The sequence below is a fragment of the Aotus nancymaae genome, unplaced genomic scaffold (genome assembly GCF_030222135.1).
Source record: "Aotus nancymaae isolate 86718 unplaced genomic scaffold, 86718_ANA_hifiasm-v0.15.2.pri h1tg000062l, whole genome shotgun sequence".
Classification (NCBI taxonomy): domain Eukaryota; kingdom Metazoa; phylum Chordata; class Mammalia; order Primates; family Aotidae; genus Aotus; species Aotus nancymaae.
Genome location: NW_026988476.1, coordinates 27193844 through 27213889, shown reverse-complemented (window position 1 = coordinate 27213889; position 20046 = coordinate 27193844). Strand labels below are relative to the sequence as shown.

Sequence of the window (20046 nt, the reverse complement as noted above, 5' to 3'; positions counted from 1 at the left end):
TCGGCCTCCCACTGACATATTTTTTATTCTTTTCAGTTTAGTGGCAAGAGAGCTCTTTAGATGTCTGATCCTATTGATACTTAGCTAATTGTTTTCAGAATCATTATTTGGGGCTAAATGGTGTTGAATTTTTTGTTAAAACAGGAAGAAGTAAATAGCTTTTTTTGTTTGCTTTTTTGTTGATTAATAAGTGTACTCATGATAAATATGATTATTTTTAATAGTTTGCAAACACGTTTTCAGATCATATCACCCTAATGAGCATGAATTTTTAGATTATCTCATATATAACTTCTGTTATCATTAGTTAGTAGCAATGAGATTGGTTTGGTTTTGATGTGTATTTACTTACAAACTGAGCACACTGATTATATTTTATGGTTATGCACATTTTTCCTAGGTTGCCTTCCAACATTTCCAAGAACTGGATGAGCACATTAGTTATGTAGCAACTAAAGTCTGTCACCTTGGAGACCAGTTGGAGGGGGTAAACACACCCAGACAACGCGCAGTGGAGGCTCAGAAATTGATGAAATACTTTAATGAGTTTCTAGATGGAGAATTGAAATCTGATGTTTTTATAAATTCTGAAAAGGTAAGTGCTGTCAGAGGATAAAACCAGTCACTGCCGTAATTATGAGCTGCAATAATGACTTTCCAGAGTTAGACTTCAAATCACTGAGTAGCTGACTTATTAAAAGCTTTTATTGTTCTGGCATTTTTTGATGAAATTTTCTGGCATTTTTGGATGAAATTTTTTTGTAGCTTAAAAATGCTATGGTAACTGTGTTCATAAGTATCTCACAGATGTCTTTCAATAATAGAATTTCTGTGGTCTTTAAATAGTTACAGTCCATTGGGTGGTGGTGTGGTGGTCTGACATAAATCATTGATAAGCTGAGATGCCATTCTGTAAAGGAATAAGGAATTCAGAACTTCTGCTTTTTATTACTTGAATAAAGATCTCTTATAAAGAATTAAAGCAGTTTGGACCAAGATGAATTGAAAAAAATTCTGAGTTGTTTGTTAATCCTTTTCATAGCACTAGTCTCTTACTCCTGGTCTAAGGGTACATGGTATTGGCTGCTCTATAATCTTGAAAGAAGATAATTTAGCTCACTTTCTTCCCCTCAGGGGAAAAAAAACAAAATGGGTGAGAAAATGGACATTCTTATGGATCACATATGTATGTTGCAACATTGTCCACTCATGTATTGAATACAGTCTTTCTGAATTATTCTAGATTTACTCCATAGAATATTTCAGATAGTGGAATGTAAAGGCCAAGTATTATTGACACTAAGTTTGAATCAAACAACACATTTTTTAAAAATATAACTCTATAGGGTTATAGAATTTATAATTTTTAGAGTTCTTTGAAAAATAGTTTTGTGTGTCCTGATAATTCCTCTAAATAAAAGGTGTTTTTGAAAAATTTAGTAGTTTTTGGAGTACAGGTAGTTTTTTGGTTATAAGGATGAGTTCTTTAGTGGTAAATTCTGAGATTTAGTGCACCTTTCACCCAAACATTGTACGCTGTACCCCGTATGTAGTCTTATCCCTTACTCCCCTCTCAGCTTCCCCACTTAAGAGTCCCCAAAGTTCATTATATCACTCTGTATGTTTTTGTGTCCTCATAGCTTAACTCTCACTTATAAGTGAGAACATATGGTATTTGGTTTTCCATTCCTGAGTAACTTCATTTAGAGTAATAGCCTCCAGCTCCATCCATGTTGCTGCAAAAGACGTTATTTTGTTCCTGTTTGTGACTGAGTAGTTTTCCATGGTATAAATATACCATATTTATCTTTATTTGCTCATTCGTTGATGGGTACTTAGATTTTTTCCATATCTTTGCAGTTGAATTCATTTTTGGCCTGGTTCTACCACTTAGCCATCCTTCAGAACTCATATGGTATTAGATTACCAGTTATTAGATGAACTCTTAGCTATCTCAATTTCTGGACTCTGTACCAGTCACCTTTCCAATGGAAAGAAAAGGAAAAAGCACCCACAGAGCTAGACCAATGTGTGATTATGGGAGGAATTAGAATGGGATAAGATATCAACACATCATGTTATTTTTCTTCTTGCCCCCTAGTCATTTTTGTTTTTTTAATTGTTCCTTTTTAGAATCTTGGCTGGGTATGGTGTCCCGTGCCTGCAATCCCAGCAGTTTAGGAGGCCAAGGCAGGACTATTGCTTGGGCTTAGGAGTTTGAGACCAGCCCAGGTAGCATGGTGAAACCCTGTCTCTACATAACATACATACACACATATATATATATATATATATATATATATGTGTGTGTGTGTGTGTGTGTGTGTGTGTGGGCGTGTTAGCTGGTTGTTGTGGCACATGTCCATAGTCCTGGCACTCAGGAGGCTGAGGCAGGAGGATTGCTTGAGCCCGGAAGGTTGAGGCTGCAGTGAGCTGTGATTGCAATAGTACACTCCAGACTGGGTGACAGATAGACCTTGTCTCAAGAAAAAAAAAAAAAAGGGAATCTTCTCATCTGAGAAAAAAAAACTTACTATATGTTTACCTCTGTCCTTACATGTATGTTGGGTTTTCTTCGTTTTTTTTTTTTTTCACCTGGAGTGGCAGCTTATTCTTTCTTATGTGGATGATATTTGATGACTGTGATTATCTTTAACACTATTAGCAAGGGTAGTCTCTTACCTCACCCAAATATCAATAACTATTAGATTATAGTTTTGACAGCTTTTGTTACTTATTGTTGTAGCATGTTTTAACTGACTAAATGTGTCATATTATTGTAGCCTTAAGAGCTACCTGTGCTTTACACAATTTTTATAAAATAATTCCCTGTGGAAATTCAATAAAAACAACTAGTTAGTACATTAAACAAAGTTTGCAAATAGCACATAATGATGACTTCTTGAAATAACAAAAACAAACTCCTGGTGGAAACATAGAGCAGGCTGTGTGCCAAGTATATTATTTCTGAAGGAGGTATTGGTGAGGAGAAAATTATGGACTTTGCTAATACAACTAAATGGCATAGTGAGGACAGATACTGCGGTGGTATCTGTGCCTGTATACAGCAGGACAGAGTTAGTGTTTTGTAGTTGAAAATGACAGGGACCTGCTGACTAGGAGAAAAGAGATAACTGAAGCAGAAATGCTATATTCACTATAATTTGGAGCAAGAAGTGGGAAGAGGCTCTGCTGTTATTCACAGTTGCTTGTCAGAGTTCACATGCCTACTTAGAAAAATCTATATTGGGCAGGGCATGGTAGCTCAAGCCTGTAATCCCAGCACTTGGGAAGCCAAGGTGGGAAGATCACTGGAGGTCATGTGTTCAAGACCAGCCTAGCCAACATGGCGAAACCCAATCTCTACTTTAAAAAAATGCAAAAATTAGCCAAGTGTGGTAGCACACACCTTTAATCCCAGCTACTTGGTAGGCTGAGGCATAAGCATAGCTTGAACTTGGGACATGGAGGTTGTAGTGAGCCGAGATCACGCCACTGCACTCCAGTCTGGGCGACCACGCGAGACTGTCTCCAAAAATAAGAAAAAAAAATCTATATTGATGTTCTTAGCTCTTGTTCGTGTTAATGAGTCTCACTGTCTTTTCAAATGTAAAATAAAATGAATCTTCATAAAATCAGCTTTAAAATTGTGTCAAAGTAAAACTAAGAACTAATTTGAAATTTAAAGAATAAATGAACATTATAGAACTCCCCTATACTATTTTGTGTAAATAACCACAGATAACTGCATTAAAGAATTTTAAAACTCTTGCCTAAGTTCCTTAGTTCCATAACTTGAATAAATACGCACATTTCTATATTATAGTTCATCCAGGGGCTTTATATTAAACTTTATCTTTGCTTTTACAGGTGTTATAAATTCATATGATTATTAAATAATAGGCATTTAGCTTAATGTAGGATGTATGTGGCGTATGCCCTAAATCATTTTTATAAATCTTGTTTATCCTTTTTGGATTCATCAACTTAGAAGAGATTTACACTTGGTTTCCAGAATTTCTTCAGAATAAACTTGAACTACAGGTTTTATTGGGAAGGGATTGTGGCATCAAAAAATCACAGAATTGGGCCGGGCGTGGTGGCTCACACCCATAATCCCAGCACTGTGGGAGGCCGAGGCAGGTGGATCACGAGGTCAAGAGATCGAGACCACCCTGGTCAACATGGTGAAACCCCGTCTCTACTAAAAATACAAAAAATTAGCTGGGCATGGTGGCGCGTGCCTGTAATCCCAGCTACTCAGGAGGCTGAGGCAGGAGAATTGCCTGAACCCAGGAGGCGGAGGTTGCGGTGAGCCAAGATCGCTCCATTGCGCTCCAACCCAGGTAACAGGAGTGAAACTCCGTCTCAAAAAAAAAAAAATCACAGCATTTCAGTACCAGAAAGATAAATGTTTATGTTTTATTGACTGATTATTGGTAACACCCCAGATATATTCTTGTTGCTCATAAAGTTTTATTTGTTGTGGATTTTTAAAGGAAACTTTTTAGGAAAGGGACTGTGGACATATACAGGGAGATATTACTAATTTCAAATATATATTTTTTGATATGATATGCCTAAAAGTTTTTTTAATTATTGTTTTTATTTATTTTTTAATAGATAAAGGAAGCAGCAGACATCATTCAGAAGTTGCACCTGATTGCCCAAGAGTTACCCTTTGATAGGCAAGTACATTTCTCAAGAGTTAATTTGAATGTATAGTATAATTTATAAACTAAAATTGTGTTTTTTTCCTGTACGATTTTCTTTGCTTATTAATTAAACAAGAATTTATTGAGCACTTGCTGGTTTATTTACTTGCTAGTTCATTCACTTTGTACAAGGTGCAGTATAAAATAGTTTATTGAAAAAGTATAGTCTATTCTTAATATCTAAATTTAATGATAGGCCTTGAAATAATTTCAGTCCCTGTCTTCTAAAAAAAATAGATGGAGGATTTTGAAATCGACTAAGGTAAAATTTGGATTTTCACATTTTGGACTTTGAGAGCCAGGTAGGGGATAGAGAAAACACTTTTTCTATTTCTTGATGAAGGTTCTTGTGCTTTTGGGGGGCCTTGGGCACCTTTGAAAAGCTGATGAAAGCTCTCACATTTCTTCAGGAAATTAAGATACACACAGATTATTGTTTACAATTTCATGGAGTTTTAGACTCTATCCACAGAACTCTTCCTAGGGACTTCAGGTTAAGAACCGCTTTTTCAAAAATGCAGGGCCCCAGAGCCATTGCTAAGTTAGATTTCATCCTAAAATAAATTATCCACTGAGAAGGAGATTTTTTCATGATTTCTTCTAGTCTATGGAATGTCAGACTCTTTAATAAACTCTTGGTAAAATAGTATTTCCTCCATGTGAATATTTGAAGGAAATATGATTTACTGTATTTCAAATAATATATGTTAATAAACAGTTATATTTTGATGATACTTGAAAATCTTAGGAACAGATAAAATATGGATATATTGCTATACTTAAAGCTTAACCATTATCTCCCAAACATGCAATGGAATTCCCCCAAAAATGTATCTGTTTTATTCTCAAGTCTGATAACCATGAAGAATTAGCAATAATGATCATTTGTCATTCTTAATAATAATATGGTAGTTGCCCAGCATTATGATTTAACTTACTGTAATAATTTTTAAAGTCACCCACCAACACTTAACACTTCTCTTTAACTTTATCTCATTTCAGAATTGGACTATTTACTTAAATGGGTAAAATGTCTAGCTCAAAATAGGTTCATGATAATTATTGACTGCACTCCCCCCATACTCTCTTCATTCTATTTTTCCACTCCAGAACACACATGCATACACACACACACACACACACACACACACACACACACACACATTCTCTCTCTCTCACTCTCATACTCATATTCACCACCACTCAGGTACATACTTCTCTTATGGTTTTGTTTTAGCCTCTTCACCAAGCCTTGGAGTTGAATATATATCCTATTTAGACTTAATTTTTTCACACAGATTAAGATGGCCTCATAGGCGATCTGATCTGCTATGACTTTGATACATCATTGTATAACACTCTAGATTTTCATTTCCTTCTTCATTTGTCTTTGGTGTCTCTTTTGGTAGCTACTCTCCTCTCTTCAAACAATTACACACGATCTTAAAAGATTCCTTTTTCATGCTATGCATTTCACTTTGATATTTAAGATTTGAAAAAATCCTACTGTGTGGTATTTTAGCTTTTTAATTTGTAAAGATTGAATGGCTACTCTGCTAGGCACATTGCTGGGTCCTTTTATCATTTGTCATTAATATATCATTATCATATAGTATATTATTTGATTGTCGATCATCTTTTTCTTTTAAATAATAGTGATAGAACTTTATTTTTATTTTTAAAAACAACAACCATGGGAGTGGGGAGGAAGACAGATAATCAAGTTTATTTAAAATGCCAGCAAATATAAGTAAGAACAGTAACTCAGTTTTGGGACTGGCTGTTAGTGCCTTATTCAGAGCAGTTGATTCTTTTAAAAGGGAATCAAATTTCAATGTGTGAATTTCCTAAATGAGAACCAGCTACCCCATCTGAATTACCTACATTCAGTTTTATCACCTGGCATGCTTCCTATCAGTATTTTCTCTTCTGACTTTGTCTTTTTTCTTTTTACAATAACGTTTTAACTTTATAATGGTTTTGGATTTACAGAAAAATTGCAAAAATAGTACAGATGGTTCTCATATAACCTGCACTCGGTTTTCCCTTTTGTTAACATCTTAAATTGGCATAGGATGTTTGTCACAACTAACGAACCTCATTGTTGGTTTTTGTCTTTCAGATTTTCAGAAGTTAAATCGAAAATTGCAAGTAAGTGATCTTGTATTTATTTTACTTTTCTATAATAAGTAAAAAAAACTACTTGGGTAAAAATAAAACAGCAAAAGGAGAAGAAGTGGGAACAATGTCATCTTCCTACCCCATCTCTGAGTTTGATTTCTCTTCCCTGAAAACAACCATTACCAATTTTTTGGATATTCTTGCAGAATAATCTATGGGTATACAAGCGTAAGACATAAATTCTATATATATCTGTGTGCATATATATATGTGTGCATATGTATAGGTATTTATATGTACTTCTATCCTCATTTATTTTTAAATAATTGTTACCATACTATACAATAGCTTTATAACTTTAATTTTTAATATAACAGTGTATTTTGGAAATTGTATGCTTTCCATGTATGTATCTCTGAATAAGATTCTCTCTCTTTCTTTTTTAAGATTATGTGAGTGTTTTGGTATCTATTTAACTCTTTGCATGATTGGTTTGGTTCTTGCCCGTCTTGTCTTTTATTTTAGGTTAGATCATTCTAGGTTTTTGAAAATGCGACTAAATTTGCAGGTTCCATGGTAGCCAGGGTGACTGTTAGAGTGGGCCACTGCATAGAAAATTCAAAGATTCACGTATTTTCTCAAAAAAGTCTTAAAATAAGGATGACACAGCTAGTTAGACTTGCTGAGAATATTTTTGATCACAGTAGATTAGTTTGAAGTTCAAGTGTTCATTAAGAACTATATTAACCTCAAGAATATAGTGAATAGGGCTGGACACGGTGGCTTACACCTGTAATTCCAGCACTTTGGAAGGCTGAGGTGGGCAGATCTTCTGAAGTTAGAAGTTCGAGACCAGCCTGGCCAACATGGTGAAACTGCGTCTCTACTAAAAATACAAAAAATAGCCAGGTAGGGTAGTGGGCACCTGTAATCCCAGCTACTTGGGAGGCTGAGGCAGGAGAATCACTTGAACTCGACAGGTGGAGGTTGCAGTGAGCCGAGATCACGTCACTGCACTTCAGACTGGGTGACAGAGCGAAACTCTCTCAAAAAGAAAAAGGAAAAAAATATGAATACTGCATATTATCAGGATGAGATTTGGTGTTCAGTCATCGATCCACTATTGTTCATGTAGAGGCATCAGAACTCTGTGAAAGAGTTCTGTAGTCCTTTTCACCCTTTCCATAGCTTCATGAGTAAGATTTTTCATATCTATTGCTATCAGAAATAGCATCTGGAGGATTTTTTCCAGTCAGCTGCTGGTTTAAGTAACAATGGCAAATGACAGTCAAGACTCTGGAAAGCTCAGTAGTTTTACCAGTTTGGAAGTCTTTTGTTTTGAAATTGTAGATTTCTATGCCACAGTATATAACAGGGGCTAGGTTCACTGCCTGTAATCTCATGTTGTTTTTGTTATTCCTTCAAAAGAAAGCTATATTCATATTTACTGTATTTGTAAATAATGTAGATACTCTTAAAAAACTTGGATACCTTGTATGCCTCAGTGTAACTGAATGACTTTATTTTTAGGTAAATACCATGATTTAGAATGCCAGCTGATTCAGGAATTTACCAGTGCTCAAAGAAGAGGTGAAATCTCCAGAATGAGAGAAGTAGCAGCAGTTTTACTTCATTTTAAGGTAAATAGTAAGAATTACAAATGAAGACTAGTTTTCAAGGTTATGGAAGTTTTACAAGTTCTATGTATTATAGTCTCTGATTTTCCCCCATTCATTATGTAACTATATCACAGCAATAATTTTTATTGTTTTTAGTAATTTGTACATTTTACACTCTGTAAGTAGTATTAAATGTTAGATATTTAAGATTTTATATTAAATAATACTAATATTGAATTAAAATTGATTTATCCATTAAATATCTTTATAGTTTGATAAAATCATATTGTTTGCCTTTTTGCTTTTTGTTGGCTTTTTTTTTTTTTTTTTTTTTTTTTTGAGACAGAGTCTTGCTCTATTTCCCAGGCTAGAATGCAGTGGCGCAATCTCGGCTCACTGCAACCTCCACCTCCCGAGTCCAAGCAGTTTTCCTGCCTTAGCCTCCCGAGTAGCTGGGATTACAGGCATGTGCCACCATGCCCGGCTAATTTTTGTATTTTTAGTAGATACAGGGTTTCACCATGTTGGCCAGACTGGTCTTGAACTCCTTACCTCGTGATCCACCCTCCTCAGCCTCCCAAAGTGCTGGGATTACAGGCATGAGCCACTATGCCCAGCTTGCCTTTTTGCTTTTACTTATTATGATATAGGTAAAAAGAAAGAAATCTTAACCGTAAATATCTGGTAGAATATAGGAACCAGAGAGTAGATGGAATATGACTAGTAAAAGACTTAAATCCAGGGGACGTCAGGAGGTAATACAAAAGGAAGTTGTATTATGGAATTGTTTTCCTAGAATGTGAACTTGGGAGAGAATTCCTGTATAGGAGTATATTTCTGCAAAAAAGTGCTTAAAGAAATGATTCTTCCTTCAATTTGTTTATTTGATTTGTATCAGATTGGGGAAAGGGAAGCTATTTTTGTTGGACTTTTCATTTTGGTACAATCTCAATGAGTATTGAGACTGGCTCTTGAAACAGTAGTGCACTTATGTTGCTCGTGTTGCACATGGAGGCGTGTGCCTGTAGTCTCAGTTACTTGGGAGGCTGTGGCAGGAGGATCACTTGAGCCTGGGAGGCAGAAGTTGTAGTGAGCCAACATCACACCATTGCATTCCAGCCTGGGTGATGGAGTGAATCCCTGTATATATACTTTTTAATTTATATATATATACACACACTTTTAAATACATAAATAAATATTTTTCTATGTATATAAAATACGTATATATGTAAAACCTTTTCCCACTCTGTGTGTGTGTGTTTATGTATATGCATGTGGGTGGGTGTGTGTGAGTGGGTATGTTTTGTAGTGGAAGGAGATGATTATAGGACAAAAATTACTCTAAAGAACTCAGTTATATACTTCAGCTTTCTTGTTTCAGTCTAAGGTTCAACAAGGATATGTACCAACTGATAAATTTCATCATAGAAGTCACTAGGGAGAAGATATGTTTGTTATTGGTTCTCTACAGTTAATTTTATTTAAGTCCAATAGCTGTTGCTATTGGCCATTTACTAGTAAATAGACATAGCTTTATGGCATGTAACGCTTTTATTGAAATAATTATTGTAATTGAACCAGAATAATAACAATATGTTTCTTCCTTGTAGGGTTATTCCCATTGTGTTGATGTTTATATAAAGCAGTGCCAGGAGGTAACATAACAGTACATTTTATTGGATTTTATTTTATGCTAATTGGTCTTTTAAAATCATTTAGAAATTATATATTCACTGTGTAAAATGCCTCTCCTGTTTAGGGTGCTTATTTAAGGAATGATGTATTTGAAGATGCTGCAGTACTCTGTCAAAGAGTGAACAAACAAGTTGGAGATGTCTTCAGTAATCCAGAAACAGTACTGGCCAAACTTATTCAAAATGTATTTGAAATCAAACTACAGGTAATTTTAAATAGTAACAAATAGTTCTTAAAGCAATGTGTAATTTTTTCCCTATATTGTAAAAGTATCTTTAAAATTTAGTTTACTTATATAGTGACCTTAGAAATAGTAATGTAGTTAAGGAGAAAGGAATCCTCCTGCTTTTAAAAAAAATGTTTTGTTATTCACTAAGAGAAAAGTGCTAATCAGTAAGTATCATCAGAGAACAGGCTTGATATTTGTATTTCATTGTAGTAGTAATATAACATATTGTGGTAAGATAGCCTTGGGGATTTTTTTTTTTTTTGGTCCTTGCTTTCACCAATAGATGTCATTTGTGAAACTGAATAAGAATTACAAGAGCTGTCTGTAGAATTTTTAATAATATGGTACTAACATGAAAAGGGAAAACACAGAAATTTAATTTATCCCCCATATCACTGTACTTTTAGACAACATTTCCTAAACTATGTTTACTACTGGATTAAACAACATTCAATAAATGTTTGCTATTTTTTTTTTAACACAATTCAGGACTTTTGATAGTCTTTTAATGTACTAATGTGTGTTGTAATTCTCTAGAAGTGGGTTCTAATATACAACATTTCACACATTTCCTATCCAAGAAAGCCTATTTTAGAGTCATGCCTATAGATGTCTGGAAGAACACTGTTGTTGCCTGGAGCTCAGTTTGGGAAATGCTGCTTTAAGGAATTCACTCTATTGTTTGTACTCTCAGTTTTGTTTTTTGTTTTTTTTTTTTTGATGTACCTCATGGAACAGAATAGGCCAGTTTAAGAGAAAAGGTATTTCTGAATTCTTAATACTTATTCCTAAGACTGATATAGATCCTCTACAGGTAAATATGAGAAGCGATAAATTTTAAAAACCTGTTTGAAAATTTTTTCTGATTGGTCTGTTTTCTGTACATTGCCTTTTTGATTGGATTGTTAAGTCAGAAAAGTTCAATACTGTGGAGTGAATTTTAATGAAAAAATATCTTGAGAAGTTACAGAATTTAGTATTTACCTAATAGAATGTTCACCTTTTTCTTTTAGAGTTTCGTGAAAGAGCAGTTAGAAGAATGTAGGAAGTCTGATGCAGAGCAGTATCTCAAAAATCTCTATGATCTGTATACAAGGTAAAATTTTTAATGATTAGAAAATAATAGATAATCAGATTTTATTTTTTTGATAAAAAATGAAGAAGAATTCAGGTATTTTTGAGTAAGTTTGTCAGCAGTTTACCTTTTAGCATTAAATGCTTGGCTGTATAGACTATTATTATACAAGAATGTATTGTAGAACATTCTTAATACATTAACTTGAGGAGTTGGATATGCTTTATCTTGTCTCTAATTCTTAATGTAATTACATTTATCTGCAGTCAAAACTTTAGAAACTGCAAAAGGAAGTGATGTAATCTTAACAAATGACAATTTCAGCTGTAGGAATTTGTCTTGTGCTTCTGTAAATGTCAGTGTTACTTAGAGGTCGTCTCAGAAGCTTCATATATAGTTTTGTTTGTTTTTTTTTCCTTGACTTTTCCCAATCCTATTACTATTCTTCAGTGTCTTCATTTTGGGAGAAGGTTTTTCCAAATGAGGAAGTCCATCTCAACAGCAACAGTGTTATGACCCTATTTTCAGCAACGGAAATAGAAAATTAGAGGAAAGTCCACAGGGACAAAGACAAAAGAGGGTGAACAGACAGTAGACCTCTTAGTACTCTGTTTTGGGTACCATGTGATAGATAATGGCATTAGACAGACTTGAGGCCAGTCTGTCATTGTCGCTATTTCTGGACTGGTACATTGCCTCACATTTTCTTTACCTAGGAATTTATAACAGTTCTCAAAACCATAAAGTTGTTCATAATATTACAGTCTATATGTAACCCTGTAGAGTTGATTTCTGTAGAGTTGATTTCTGCATCCTAAGTACCTCTCTGATAGTTTTAAGAAATAGTGGCTTAACACAAGTCGTTAAAGTCATGTTATAAAAATTTGTATTCCTTAGTATTGTTACTATACCTAAAGCATATGTTAATGTTTTTCTTCCTCTTTTCCATGAAAAGAACCAGCAGTCTTTCCAGCAAGTTGATGGAATTTAATTTAGGTACTGATAAACAGACTTTCTTGTCTAAGCTTATCAAATCCATTTTCATTTCCTATTTGGAGAACTATATTGAGGTGGAGACTGGATATTTGAAAAGCAGAAGTGCTATGATTCTACAGCGCTATTATGATTCGAAAAACCATCAAAAGAGATCTATTGGCACAGGAGGGTGAGTGTCTTTGTTAAATATTACCATTAAGACTAAAGACATTAATAACTTTATTATATTTGGGCAAGTTTATCAAATGTTGACTATTAGAATTTTCTATGAAGAGTTATTTTAATTCAGATTGTTACGTTATTGATCAAATCTTGCTCTTAAACCACATTGAAATGACCTGACGTAACATGATTAAAATGTAGGCTGGACGAGGTCGCTTATGCCTGTAATCCCAGCACTTTGGGAGGTTGAGATAGGCAGATCACCTGAGATTTTGAGTTTGAGACCCGCCTGGCCAGCATGGTGAAACCCCATCTCTACCAAAAACAAAAATTAGCTGGATGTGGTGGCGGGCACCTGTAATCCCAGCTACTTGGGAGGCTAAGGCAGGAGAATCACTTGAACTCCGGAGGTGGAGCTTGCAGTGAACTGAGATTGAGCCACTGCACTCCAGCCTGTCTCAAAAGTAAAGCAGAACATGGTAATACAAAAGGCTCCATAGTTTCCTTCATTTTTTTTTTTCCTAGATAGAATAAATTCCAGGTTATTGACCAGGAAACACATCATTTTTTGGTTATTGTTGCAGGTGTGAAAAAAAATAGAAAATAGTTCGCAGTTTAAGTATCTTGAATTGATGAGTTTTATTCAGAGACTTTAGCGTAAAAACTATTAAATTAATACCTTAAAGCCTGCAGTTGTTCACAGACTAGAAGAAAATAACTTGCTGTAAGAATAGTTGGCATCTCAGCTACCAGGCTTTAACTGCCTAGAACCCAGTTGATTCTAAAAGGAGACAGAAAGACAGCGGAGTCATGCAGAGTCCAGAATCCCCACACATATGTATCCAAACTAGTTTCTTATTTCCCATTTTGTTGTGTATTAAATAATGATTAGAGGGAGTTAAAATTAGTAGTAAGAGGTAATACCTGAAAGGTAGTAGCAAGGAAGGGAGAAGAAAAACTAATGAGTAATAGGAATTTTTTTTGTGTGTGTGAGTTTACAGTAGTCTGGAATTACACATCCTAGGAGCAAAAAAAGTCTAATATTCCAAAGATACCCCATATAAGTGTTTCAGGTGACCCTCAGTAATTAAGAATAGCTAAATTATGTTTAATACATCTTGTTTAATATCATGAATAAATGTGAAAAATTTTTAAATGACTATTAAAATTGTAAAGTTTTCTTTTTAAACAGAACTATTTAGTTATTTAGAATGCTAATCTATTTGGAATAGCTGACTTCCTAAAGAAACCCAACAAGTTTTGCTATTGAGTCAGAATTGTAAGGCTGAATTGTAAAGTGACTTCAGAATTAGAAGTCCAAATCTACTCATTTATCAGATGAAAATCTTCTGTTTAGAGATCAAGGCTTGCTTTATTTCACAAAACTAGTTATTGGAATTAGAACTGAGGTCTGTTGGCCATTGTTCCATTTTTGTTGTTGTTGATGTATATTAAGTTTGGAAGTACTTGAAGTTGAAATCTAAGTAAAGTGTTTTCTTTTTTCCATTTGTCTTTATGATGTACTAGTATTCAAGATTTGAAGGAGAGAATTAGGCAACGTACCAACTTGCCACTTGGGCCAAGTATTGATACTCATGGGGAAACTTTTCTTTCCCAAGAAGTGGTGGTTAATCTTCTACAAGAAACCAAACAAGCCTTTGAAAGATGTCATAGGGTAAGAGTGATTGTAAATTTATTGAATATTTTTGATCTGTGGCTGGTTGAATCTGCTGGTGCAGAATCCACAGATAAGGACCTTACAGATATGGAGAATTGACTGTATGTAGTTGTGTATTTTAAGTCTTACCTTGTTGTACTAAGATATAAATTTTCTCTGATTAGGAGCAACTATTTTTTGTAATAAAAGATAGGATTTTGTTTTGGAGAACAGAATAATTTTAATATTAGGAATAAATGTGAATATAACTTGAAAGTTGAGCAGATCAAATTTTTGTCCTGTAAGATTAAATGAAGATGTGAAAGGGTCAGTTACACTTTTCTCATGAAGAAATGGTACATCAGGGAAAGAATAGTGTTTTAAGAACATCGACATCAAAGAGAAAGAATGAACACATGGCTCCAGTAAAACTTAGAATTTCCTCTCTAATAAGCACACTTTAAACAAAATAAACATGTTGGGTACCAGTCCCAACCCGGTATGTGGGTGAAGAGGGATTGAGAAAAGGAAATAAAGACAGAGACACAAGAGTAGAATTTATAGCATGGGTCCAGGGGACCATTGCAAGCCTGGAAACCCAAACACTTTTATTATGTGCGTAATCTCATTGATCTTACGGAGGTAGAAGTGGAGGGTGAAGGGGTAGGTAAGATGGGGAGGAGAGCACTTGAGATCCTTCTAAGACATGCTAAGCTGGTGTTCTGAGCATTTAACAGCACTTGAGACCTTTTAAGATGTGCTAAACTAGTATTCTGAGTTTATCACCCATTGTTATCAGGGTGTGGCTGCGTTAGAAGCATAGTGGATGGCATGTGGTTTGACCACACCCAGGCATCAAGGGGCTTTTGTCTCCAGAGCATTGAAGACACAGAGCAATTAAAATCACTCCATATTCCAAGAACCTACGCCGAGCCTGAGGCGTTCTGTGATCTCTGCCGTGCAAGGCTTTTTTCCTCCTTACCAGCTCCCATCTGCAAAGACCATCCCGGATCTTGTGAGCAGAGGTCGCCTCCCTTCTCAGAGATCTTTGCATAAGCCCTCTTTATGAGACCCTCATGCAGTCTCGTGGGACCAGAGCAGTATTTCCTGCTGCAACCACCACCGCCCACCCCCGTGTTCCCTGGTGTCACTGTACTCTCAGATGATGTTTACCTTAGGCCTCCTGTTGCTGCTTGATTTCTAATTAACTGTACAGTTCGGTATATAAACTTCGCTATACTCTGAGCCAAGCAAGCTTATAATTATTTAGCTAGAATTAACATAGGTCACCCCCTGACCACCTTGACCCACAAAACAGATAAGTCAGAGTGACAAAGTATTTTTGTGACATGGTAAAAGCCCCATAAAACTGCATACCTTAACCATACGTCAGCTTTCTGTTGAAACTGCTCTCTGTAACCCCTAATGTGACAGGCAAGCGATCCAAACCCATGCCATCTTGGGCCCTGCGACTTGTAATAAGTAATTAAGGTCTGTGATTTCCACCCTACCCAGACAATGTGTAAACAAATGCTTATCTTGACTTTTGTGAACCTTAAGTAACAATCAGAATGTCAAAAGTCCCCTGGCCCTCTGAATGTCCAGAGCCCCTCACCCTCATCTTCGCCCAGGAGGTGATTTACAGAATCCACTAGCCCTCCGGAATGTCTGAAGCCCCTCACCCCCACCCCCGCCCCTCACCCTCACCCCCGAGGTGGTTTTATGGGTATAAAAACGTCTTGACACCCTCCTTTCAGGGCCACGGGTTGGAGAGACGGGAGTCCTCCGTGGCCGCCGGCAATAATCTTGGTGTTGACTTTCTAGCTCGGGCCAGTACAACATTTGTAAATGATACTACTAGCAGAAGATTGTATGAAACAATAATAGCTAATAATTTTATAGTACATAATATGTTCCAGACACTCTTATTTTTGCTTTTTATTTTTTCATTATACTTTAAGTTCTGGGATACATGTACAGAACATGCAAGTTTGCTACATAGATATACACGTGCCATGGTGGTTTGATGCACTCATCAATCCCTCATCTACATTAGGATTTCTCCTAATGCTATCCCTCCCTTAAGCCCCCAGCCCCCGACAGGCCCCAGTCTGTGATGGTCCCCTCCCTGTGTCTGTGTGTTCTTATTGGTCAACTCCCACTTATGAGTGACAACATGCAGTGTTTGTTTTCCGTTCCTGTGTTAGTTTGCTGAGAATGATGGTTTCCAGCTTTATCCATGTCCCAGAAAAGGACATGAACTCAGTCTTTTTTATGGCTGCATAGTATTCCATGGTGTGTCTGTGCCACATTTTGTTTTTTATCCAGTCTATCGTTGATGGTCATTTAGGTTAGTTCCAAATCTTTGCCATTGTGAACGGTGATGCAATAAACATACATGTAGATGTGTCTTTATAGTAGAATGATTTATAATCCTTTGGGTATACACCCAGTAATGGGATTGCTGGGTCAAATGGTAATTCTGGTTCTATATTCTTGAGGAATCTTCACAATGGCTGAACTAATTTGCACTTTAACAGTGTTAAAGCATTCCTATTTCTCTACATCCTCTCTATCATCTGTTGTTTCCTGATTTTTTAATGATTGCCATTCTAACTGGCATGAGAGGGTATCTCATTGTGGTTTTGATTTGCATTTCCCTAATGACGAGTGATGATAAACTTTTTTTCATATGTTTGGAGGCTGCATAAATGTCTTCTTTTGAGAAGTGCCAGACACTCTTCTAAGCACTTGAAGTGTGCGCGTGTGTGTATGTATATATATCTTGCTTGTATGTAGATTACATACCTCACAGGGTGGTTATATGATGAAATAAGCCTATGTGTTTGTATATATATAAATATATGGTTATATGATGAAATAAGCCTATGTGTATATTTACATCATACAGGCTTATTTCATCATATAACCATATAACCACTCTGTGAGGTTGTTATTTTGCAGATAAAGAACTGAGATATATGGCTCTTCAGTAGTGGATTGAGAGTTGAGACAGTCTTAATTATTTATGTTGGTGTACATAATCTATAAGTATTGAGACAGTAAATTAAATTATACATGTGAATGTAAATCAATAGAAAAGAAGTCAAAGCAAACACATATGCAGTTTACAAAAAAGAAAATGTAAATCACCAGTACAATACTCAGTCTCAATAATAGGGAAATGCAACTTAGAGAAATACCATCCCATTTTCATTAGGTTGGGATAAATTAAGAAGTCTGATGACCAAGTATTGTCAAGGAAGTGGAGCAATAGCCGTTGTTGCACACCACCAATGGGAGTGAATTTAGTACGGTTACTTTGAGGATTACTTTGGCAATTTCTTACAGAAACTTCATAGGTTCTTTGATATGTCTAACATCATAACAGCATTTTTTGTCATGGTGAAAAATTAAAAGCAAACTCAGTGTCCATCAAAAAGAGAATTGTTAAACTGGTATAGTTCATACAGTAGAAGACTACAATTTAAATGAGTGAAGTAGAGTTACATGTATCAACATGAATAAATCTCAAAAATACTATATAGTGATATAACTGAATCATATGCTATTTCAAGAAACTGCCAAACTAATAGTGTGTAGTGATACCTCATTATAGTTTTAGTTTTCATTTTCCTAATGCAATGATGATTGATGTTGAGCATCTTTTCATGTGCTATTTGCCGTCAATATATACTCTCTGGTGAAGTGTTTGTTCAGATCTTTTGTGCATTTTTAAATAAAATTGTCTGGTTTTTTTTTTTTTTTTGAGCTCTCTGTATTGTTAAAATTCATCAGATGTGATTTGCACATTTTTTTTTTTTTCTGTCTGTGGCTCGTCTTTTCTCATCAGTATTTCAAAGGATAGATGTTCTTAATTTTGATGACATCCAGTTTAATAATAATTTTCTGTTCTGGATGCTGATTTTGGTATCATATATAAGAAATCTTTGCCTAACCAAATGTACAACGATTTCCTCCTATGTTTTCTGTAAGGTTGGCTGTGTCGTGGAGAGTTCGGACACGCCCCCTCCCCTCGCCGGGAGCTCGGACACGCCCCCTCCCCTTGCCGGGAGCTCAGACACGCCTCCTTCCATCCGGGTCCCACTCCCCTCCATTTTGTCCCACCCACCTTGGCCACAGCCAATCGGATGCCTCCACTCCCTATAAAACCCCGTGCCTGAGAGGAGTCCGCGCGACTTCTCCAGCCCTTCCTGTCCGGACCGCAGAACCTCGTCCGGGAGCCTGAATAAATTCCCTTGCATTGGATTATTTTCATGCTGGCCTCAGTTTCTCCGTTTCGTCCTCGGTGAAAACAGACCTTACATTTTCTTATAGCAGTTTTATAGTTTGAGGCTTTACATTAAGACATATAATCAATTTTGAGTTAAGTTATACATATTGTGGATGAAAGTTCACAATTTTACAATTAGGCATCCAGTTGTTTCAGTTTCATTTATTGAAAAGACTGTCCTTTCCCCACTGAATTACTCTAGAACCTTTGTCAAAAATCAGTTGACCATTTATATGTGGGTCTGTTTCTGGACTCTTCTGTTTCTGGACCCTTCACTTTCATTGGTCTGTCTTCTTGTATGCCTGTAGTATACTCTCTTAATTGCTGTAACTTTATAATAAGTCTTGAATCAGGTAGTATAAGTCCTCTAACATTTTCATATAAATCATTTTATATTATGTTTTATAGTAGCTTGTCAGTTTCTGAAAAAGTCTGAGATTTTCATTGGAATTACATTGACTCTATAGTTCTACTTGGGGGAAGTTGACATATTTAGGTGCTATTATAGTGTAATGTAAGTGGTCTTTTTAAAATTTATATTTAATTTCTAGTTTAACTTAGTTGTTAGTATATAGAAATACAATTGATTTCTTTATGTTGTTCTTGTATCCTGTGTGAAAGGAAAATAAATCTCTGGACCTCAGAATCAGTAAGCCAAAGCGGAAAAACTCAAGCTGGGAAATGCATCAGGCAGACCTGCCTCCCATTTTATTCCTAAATAAGATAGCTATAAAGATAAAAAAGCTACATATCTCCCTCACAGTTTTCCTATAAGGAAATTCCTGAGGGCCTCAAGATCTGTCCCCTAAAACAGTTTTATTGAATCACACCTTGGCAATGTAAATTGATAGCTTATCTTCACGGTTGCTGGACAAAGAAGAGAACTTAAGTTATCCTTCAGGTCACCTAAGACAAATACATATCTGATTGCTTCCTCTGTTCTATTGTTTATGTAAAAATATAGATTCACTGATCCAGATTAAGGCATAAGTGATTATTCCTCTACCCACCTCTGACATACAAATTGTATATTCAGTGAAAGGGTGATCAAAGACTCAAAAGAATACAACCGTTTGTCTCTTATCTACTTGTGACCTGGAAGCACCCTCTACCCCTTCGAGTTGTTCTGCCTTTATGGATGGAACCAGTGAACATCACACATAATGATCGATGTTTCATGTCTCCCTGAAGTTTGTAAAACCAAGCTGTACCCCAACCAACTTAGATGGGAACATGTTGGCAGAAATCCTGAGGCTGTGTGACAGGAATGTCCTTAATCTTGGCAAAATAAACTTTCTAAATTGATTGAAACCTGTCTCATATTTTTGGGTTCAGATCTGCAACCTAACTAAACTCACTTATTGGTTCTATTTGCTTTTTTTTTTTTTTTTTTTTTTTGTATATTCCACTGGCTTTTCTGTATAGATTATCATATTATCAGCTCACAAAGACAGTCCCAGTATATATATTTTTTATTTTG

At 35.7% G+C, this 20046-nt stretch overlaps 1 protein-coding gene across 1 annotated transcript in view; it reads left to right on the top strand.

The window, feature by feature from the left end:
- EXOC5 (exocyst complex component 5) overlaps positions 1-20046 on the top strand; it is a 57952-nt gene that overhangs the window by 24237 nt on the left and 13669 nt on the right. The window contains exons 4-12 of the mRNA XM_012450981.3: positions 401-595; positions 4624-4688; positions 6838-6866; positions 8367-8476; positions 10069-10113; positions 10218-10358; positions 11396-11478; positions 12413-12622; positions 14143-14290. Of these exons, the coding sequence (XP_012306404.1) occupies positions 401-595; positions 4624-4688; positions 6838-6866; positions 8367-8476; positions 10069-10113; positions 10218-10358; positions 11396-11478; positions 12413-12622; positions 14143-14290 (1026 nt within the window). The remainder of the gene's footprint in view (positions 1-400; positions 596-4623; positions 4689-6837; positions 6867-8366; positions 8477-10068; positions 10114-10217; positions 10359-11395; positions 11479-12412; positions 12623-14142; positions 14291-20046) is intronic.